This window comes from Cyprinodon variegatus, unplaced genomic scaffold (assembly GCF_000732505.1).
Source record: "Cyprinodon variegatus isolate N-32 unplaced genomic scaffold, C_variegatus-1.0 Scaffold79, whole genome shotgun sequence".
Classification (NCBI taxonomy): Eukaryota; Metazoa; Chordata; class Actinopteri; order Cyprinodontiformes; family Cyprinodontidae; genus Cyprinodon; species Cyprinodon variegatus.
Genome location: NW_015150532.1, coordinates 757356 through 765630, shown reverse-complemented (window position 1 = coordinate 765630; position 8275 = coordinate 757356). Strand labels below are relative to the sequence as shown.

The window sequence follows — 8275 nt, the reverse complement described above, 5'->3', positions numbered from 1 at the left end:
AAAAAGATTTGCTGTTTTTCTTAGCCTTTTGAGTTTTAACAAGTTGCAGTCTTTTTGAACTTTTACAGATCACATTATCTTTACTTCTGCACTTGTGCTTTCCACTGGTGAGGACAGCAAAGATACCTTTTTATTGGTCTGCATGAACCAGCAGTTTTATTGGTCAAGAACAAGCATCTGTATTGGGCTTAAGTGTAAAGATTATGTGTAAAACACAATTTAAAAAGATTGAACTTTGTAAGACTCAATCTGAAAAAGATGAATAACAAAAATTCACTTAAAAAATATAAAATCCTTGAAAATATATTCAAAAAATAAAGTAAAAACATCAAAGTCATAATATATGAAAATAATAAAAAAAAAAAAAGTAAAATCTTTGAAAAAATAAAATCTGAGAAAACAGCAGAGACACTGTCAAAGTCTTCTTTTGATTAAAAAGTTTTTCAAAGTTTATTTCTGGATAGAATTTTTTTTAAATATTGCTCTTAGTTGGGCTCTAAGGAACTGCTTTGGAACATCTAGAGTTGATTTTTCAAAGTAGAATACTTTATAAAATAAAAAAAATCATAAACAACCCTGAGCAAACTCTTTATCAGGCTGTGAAACAACAGCAGTGTCTTTTTTTCTGATGCTTCCTCAGATCCACTGTAAACGAAACCATTACAGGAGACCCTGACTGTCTTCAGATGTCAGCATCTGGAGCAACTTGTTGAAAAGGCTATAATACTTAAAGCAACAATTTACTTCCCTCTCAGACCTTTAAAGTATTTTAAATTAAATCTAATAATAAAAAGGAAAATGTAATTGTTATTTTTTGCCTTTGCATGCAAAGATTAGACATTTAAATATATAAACAACTTTCTTTCATTACGGTGTGTATTTTGACAATAAAAACAGCTGGATAATAAGATATTATTAAGTAGAGCTTTTGTGTTAGCTTTTATAAGAGCACTAAAATGGGTAATTCTGAATTTTATGTAAACGAGAATAACACCACAGGAGACAAATTAATGGATGTAATTTTTACCTCCGAGGCATTTGAGCTGTATTTGGATTGCAAACTTCTCAACCTTTAGATTTATAGCATTTTTTTTGGTGAATAAGTCATCAGATTCAACAGCTCAGCAAAGAAAAAAAACTTGCTCAGTTTTTGTGAATCACCATAAAGCAGCATACCAACCAGGCTGTATGGTCACCAGCTGACTTGAATAAATCCGATTTTTAAAAATTACCTCTGATCATTTCAGTGTGCCAATGTTCTCTGCACAAACTGCTTCCATGTGTTTTACTGTAACCAAATCTCTTTGAAATCAATGCAATGTTCTCATATTCAACTCAAATATTTTACTGCAGTCATTGAAGTAGACAGATCTGAAGAAAATAGAAGGTTAAAACTGTAGATAATATTGAGAGGGAAAAGCGACATAAAAATATAAAATAGATGTACTTAAAAGGACTGTAGAAAGTTGCCTTGAGCATTTGGAGATGTTTGTAGAGTTGGATTTTAGAAAATATTTCACCTTATCATATGAGGAATTATAACATAGCAGCAAAACATATAACATGATGTGTTGTTCTAAGATATAAGTGATAAATTAAGTCAGTATAGTTTATTTTTTTTCCCTCAAGGACGGATACTGCTTTAAGCAGCTCATTAGCCCTCCTTATACAAATGCTCCACAGGTTGTTATGCAGCACCCTCTAATGGCCTTAAATGGGAATGTGAAAGTATTGGGATCAGACAAGGCAATGTGCTGCAGCTGAAACAGTTTTCCCCAACTTGACAACCAAATGTTGCCTGGCACAGAACCAATTTAGGTTCTTGATACTCAAAGGAATGTTGGTCTCGCAATGTTCCGTCATTTGTCATTACAACCTGCCTTTTAAATGTTTCCATTTCCCCCATTTAACAGTGCTTTCTATCATAGCTTGTTTTATACTTCATGGTGCATTCACGGTCTGTTCGTTTCCTTGGCAAAAATAAACAAAAACAAAAATACTTTGCATCGCACAATGGTTCTTCTTGCAGCAAGAAGGCCTTTTTGCATTGAATTTACACATTCTCATCATGCATGATGCGGGGTAGTCTCCAGAAACTTAACTGGCTACTCTAAATTGACCGGATGTCAGTGTGTATCTTCTTGTTTTTTTGTTTATCTTTTTTTTGTGATTTGTGTTTTTTCTTCTGTGTCGTCTTTCGCTTAGTATTGGACAACTTCTTGGATAATGAATGAGGAAAAACAAGGAAATGCTGGACTTATTCCTTTAAGATGTGTGCTGCTGTCCATGGTCCTGGCCACTTGGACTTTGTTAATCATCTTATAAATACTTAAGGTTGTTGCACTAGTGTGTACTAAAAAGGCCTACTACACTATCCATCAATGAGCAATGAGCTGTCATTTTCTCGTAATACAGAAAAACTACCTGAAACTTAAAGCATTTTTTTTATTATTATTATAAAAGCAAACTTGGATTTCCAAATACATTTTAGAAAGAAGACAGTAAAAAATTCTAAAATTAAACAAGAGTGTTAAGACTTGTTTAGGTCTGAGTTGACCTTTGATTATTAGATATGACCACGTTAGTTAATATGACAACCTCTTAAGTTTACAGGGTGTACTTGAACGTACACCTGAACAAAACACAAAACATTTGGGGAAACATATTGTGAAACTTAGGCTCGACTCAAAAACGTAGAACAAATACCACGACGATTATTCTTATTTACCAAAACTTACTTACTACTAATAAAAGCGCTTTGATTGAAAATGTGACTTTAAATAAATAAGTTAAAGTATCCCCGCATATTTCGGGCAGTGGGCGTATATAAAACGAACGCACCCACAGTTTTAATTGCGCAATAGCCTCGCTGCGTTTTCATTGGTCCGTTGGATGTAGCGTCAGAGCTGCACTAACAGTCAGGAGGAAACTGCTCGGGACAACAAGCGGCTAGCATCACAGTTCTCAGTGAAGCAGTTCAATGTTGAGGACGAGACGTTAACGAAACTCGTAGAGTGATTCCTACTCCAGCGAGGACGCTAGAAACTAAAAGGTCAAACGTTTCTTTGTGTGCGGCGAGGATGTCTGTCCCAGCAGGAGAGGGATGAAAATGACACAACTGTTGTGGCGAAGTGTGTCAGTGTGGCTATGTATAGCTGTACTCTTTTGGTGAGTCGGTCCTTCTCCTTTTATAACACCTGTTATATATGAAACTTTTTTCTGTTGGTATTTCTTGGGGAAAACGACTAAAAAAAAACATTCCACGTTTAAACCATCGGACACTAGTGTAGCACTAGCTAGCTAGTTAGCCCTGACGTTATGTTGTGATGTGGCACCTGGCTGACTTCTGACCTGTTGAGATGAGGTAGTTTTAGCCGCTGACTGAGGTTCAAATGCCGAGGTTAGCAATGTGTCATTTACACGTAAGCCTGAAGTTGAGTCTTACAGCCACTAATCTTATCGTTTCTATGATGAAGAGTTTAGTACATTTTGTAAAATACAAACAATAGTTCAGGAGTTTAGTACTGGAAGTTATTTTGTTGCCATCCATTTTCCAAAAGTTAAACCCCTGACATTGCTTTAAATATAAGCACCTCATTTGGTTAAAGAGATGTTACATTTGGGATGATGAGGTGTATTTTAAGAGAGTATTGATAACATCCAAGACTGAAATAACAGTTCTCTTTAATGTAATAAAGTTACTTCAAACACTTAGTGACATGTTTGCTTTCAGGATGGATTTTGTTCTGTTAAGATGATTTATCTACTTGTATTACTGCCTTTTCTAACCTTATTCGTACCTCGATTTATTTTTTTGGGATATATATGTATTAGGGTATTGATTATTTTGCTAATTGACTAATACTTCGATTATTTTTTCCATTAATCAGATTGCAAGACGTTCCTTAAAGAAGTGAAAGTAAAAGTTTGCCACTTGAGGAGTTCTGGGTAGAGCATATTGACAGACGAAAAAGTACTTTTTTTCTTAAATGCAAAATATAAATATATATATATTTTTTATTACAATTTTACTATAATTACTGCTCCATGTTTTAGAAGATATGTTTTAGAGTCTATACTGCGGCTAACAGTAAGTCGATTAGTAAATTAGTTGACGATTATTTTAATAACTGATTAATATCCATTAATTCAATTGTTTCAGCTCTAATATGTATACAATTATATATATATATATATATACTTGTTTTGTAGATAGGTGTTTTTAGAAAGGAGATAGGAGACTCCTAAAAAGATCAATAATAATGAGGATAACATTTATGAAAAATACACTATTCTGTCCAATTTAATAATAAATTTGTTTCATGTTACTGCATAGTTCCAGCACAGTGCTATATTTTCCAATATAGTAATCAATGGTAAACTAATAACCAGAATAGGAATAAGCTGATGTTTCCCATTAGTGAGTCTTTGTGTAAGTCTATGCTCATGTCGCCTGTCATAAGTTGAGAAACTGTGTCTTTAGACTGTTAAAACATAAAGGCTCCTCTACGGATATTTTACTGCGCTGCACAGAGATGAATTGCTCTGTTGAATGACTCCTGCATAATAGAAAACATGCCCCCCCCTCCAAGACAAAAATATCACTCACTAATATAAGACCTGTCATATCATACCTCTGTGATTTCCATTTTGTAGAGGTTGTTTCTAAGCATTTTTCAATTCTTCTATTAGCTATATTCATCAGCACTGCATTTATGTCTTAAAGGTCCGCAGGATGTTAAAGTTATGGTTTAGTGAAGGTTGAAGATTGACACCAGCCATACTTCCCTGCAACGGCAGTAACTAGCTACTTAACCTTGTAGCAACAATGAAGTGCAGATTGTCTCCGTTCAAACTGTCACTTTGAAGCAGATATAGACAGGATCCTCTTGGCGCCACTCATTGTAGCGTTCACATATAGCTGGATACTGACACCTTCTGAATATAAACTGTAAGGAAAGTCAAAACTAATCCTGGACTAAAAATAAACAACAGAAGCATGCTTTGGCAAAGTATTCGGTTTGTTATTAGCTCAGCCATCCAGTTAATGTTTTGGTATAACTGGATTGAAACACTGAAATGCTGCTGGGGCTGCTTTGGATATTGGCTGCCGTCCATTTTCCAATCCTTTTAAGGTTGGGAGGGAGTGGATGGTGCCTCTCTTCCAGCGGTCAATAGAAAGCAGCAGGTTACACCCTGGACAGATCATCAGTTCATCAAAGATACATGTATTTCTTTCCATTTTTCGAATAATGTTAGTTATTTAAGAATACATTTGCTGTTTTTCTTTTATTTGTTAGTTCTCCAAGTCTTAATTTTTTGTCAAACTTTATATTTTTCTATTTGTTTTACAGATTTCTTAACTTTCTCTTTGTCAAGTTGAATATCCAAGCAGCTAAAACACATGCTCACATCTACAGGCATTTTAGTAAAGGCAAATACCATGACAAGCATGCTTTTAGACTTAGAGGGAATCCATGTAAAGTACAAGCCTGTACCAGCAAACTAAGACTTAAATTTTGCATATATAAGGACTGATATAATGATGAAAAAAATATTTTATTGGATAAATGAGATGAACACCTTTCAAAGCTCTTTTAAGCCATTTGTTAGTGATGTATTACTACTTAATGAGGTGTTCATCTTACCTGTTTTCCAGTTTACAGATAACCTAATTTTATGGCCGGACTACCTGAGCTTTTACGATAAGGCCTTTTTACATCGTAGAAGACTCTCTGTTTTTAAGCAGAACATTTCCTCTGGCAGGTTTATTGGCGTAATCCTTCCTCAGACAATATGACTTAGTATTGTTATGGCACTGATTCCCCTTTTCACCAGCAGGGGTCTTAGTTACAATGTTGGATCCACTGAGCTGCAGCCAGATGCTGAGAAGCAATGGTCCCTTGAGGAAATCAAAGCAAACCAGCAGTCGGGAGATGAAAACCCAGATGAGAAGGTAACAGGTCTATATTTCTTGTCCACCATATGGACTTTTCTTAATGTTTTTATCAGGATGTATTTAAGAGTTTGTGACGTTTTCATTTTTTTGTGACGTTTAGAAGGACGATAAGCTTGTTCTACCTCCACCGGACCTATCAGAGGACGGGAAACCGGCTGGAGATTATCGCCATGACAAAGAACAGTTGACACAAGGCGTGGAATATAAGCAGGTAGGAGAAACGGACCAAAGAAAAACACCCTACACCCTTTTAAGATGCCCCGAGTATTTTCTGAGACCATAGTCAGAAAGTAAAGTGCTTTTGGTGTAGCTGGTTACTGCACCTTAGGGTTGTGTCACATTGTTGATTTAATAGTACTTTGCAAAATGTCAAATTGCAGCCATAAAAAAATGTGCAAGTAGTGGCTCTGCTCAGATTAGACAAAAAAAAATGATTTTTTTTGCAAAAGATACCAAGTTCTGCTTTAAGAATATTAACTGTATCTATATTTCCATAAACACAACATCTCTTTGGGTGAACCTGGTCCTGGTGACATTTTGCTGTGAGGGTGTTTTTTTCCTTATCAAGGACTAGAAAGCTCGTTAAGGTTGATTGGAAGATGTATGGAGCTAAAATTGGGTCATTCTAGAAAACCCTGAGTGCTGCAAAGGACTTGAGGCAGAGGGACAAGAATGTATATGGGTAATGATAAGGTTAGTAATAATTAACAATCCATGTTAGGTAAAGTCAAAGGTTGTAACAGAGTGTTAATAACCCACTGTGAAGGGCTAGCATCTTCATCTGGAATTATCTCCAGCCATTAGAAATCCCAGACAACTGTTTCTTTGAGTCATTTATTCCTCTAACTGCCTTGGACTTTAGTTTGTCGGCAGAAAAAACATTGTCATTGATATCTATGGCAGTGCTGCTACTGGCTGACTGTCATTTCATTTCTGATCAACATTTATCACCATTAATGATGTCAGATTCAAAGCTTTTGATCAAAAATCTAAAAAGCTAAACTTACTTGTTTCCTTTGTAACTCCAAATATTTTACTGTAACATTCCATGTGGGATGGGTCCTTTGTATCTTCATGCTGTCCAAATTGTTGCCAGTTCAAAAAAAACACGGCCCGACACCCAGGCTGTGTCCAAACATCCACCCTAACCTCTAAATCCATCAATCACGATATATAGGGACTATATAGTGGACTTTATAGGGAACTCAATTAACTGACCATTCGGACATATGATCACTACTTTACGCTCCCGTTGGTCATGTGACTCCACCTCCCCACACTGTGCCATCTTTATTATTTGTCGCTGCTGGCAGGTAGTGACAGCCGTAGGCGACAGCGGGCCACTGTGACAACAAATCCTATAATGCAGAGGTCTTACAAAGGCGCTCCGCAAACCCAACTGCATGAGGATCATGAAAGTTATGGTTGAATGCAATTTTTTTTATTATATTCCCCGTGCATTTTTTTCCACTAATTGAAATGTCTTTAAATCCACATTAACATAAATTCAACATGCTATAGTAAACATATAAATGGAGGCAGATGTCTTTCAGTCATCAATGCACACATTCAACGACACACAGGAGCTCTTTCAAGCTGGGCACCATTTCATTCACAACACCTGTCCCATCAACAAGGAATCCGAATCAGAAATACTTTAATAATCCCGGAGCAAAATTACTTTTCGTTACATTACATCTATAAAAGAGTGACTATAGGTTATATCTATTTGATATAACACAATTTCATACGATATATAAATAATTAGGAGGTCCCCGCTCCATCTCGCCATCAGTTCGGGGGTCCTTGGCCCGGAAAAATTTGAAGACCCCTGCTATAATGCTTTGTGAGAAGAGCTCTCCAGGATATATTTGCTCATCTAGTGACCATGGGTGATCACTACTTTGCAAGGTGCATTGTGGGAAATTTCGAGTCCACTACTTTTGCATCCACTAGAAGTTTGGACACTCCTCTAAAACGGCGTTATCACTATATAGTGATTAAGCAGGCATTCCAACTCAGCCCCAGTGTGTGGACAAAATAATAATTAGTCAGAACTTTTGACATTATTGAGAGACATCAACACTTTTTGTAGGTAACAGTAACACAGAAGAATTTTATATTCATTATAAAACTATCAATACAGTCTTATTTCTGAGGAGACCCAGATGCTGGAGATCCACTTCACATTAATTTTTTTATTTATTTATTTTTTTAAACATTGTGTTAATTAGATTTATGAATTAAGTTCAGAACTGGGTATCAGCAGTTGGTTTTACACAACACTTGAAGAAGAACTGAATTATACAGGGAAAA

The 8275-nt window shown here is 35.8% G+C and overlaps 1 protein-coding gene across 1 annotated transcript in view; it reads left to right on the top strand.

The window, feature by feature from the left end:
* The first annotated feature begins 2930 nt into the window (after positions 1–2930).
* LOC107083646 (SUN domain-containing ossification factor-like) overlaps positions 2931–8275 on the top strand; it is a 22969-nt gene continuing 17624 nt past the window's right edge. Inside the window, exons 1-3 of the mRNA XM_015373019.1 lie at positions 2931–3168; positions 5839–5956; positions 6060–6170. Coding sequence (XP_015228505.1) covers positions 3104–3168; positions 5839–5956; positions 6060–6170 — 294 coding nt within the window. The 5' untranslated portion in view covers positions 2931–3103. The remainder of the gene's footprint in view (positions 3169–5838; positions 5957–6059; positions 6171–8275) is intronic.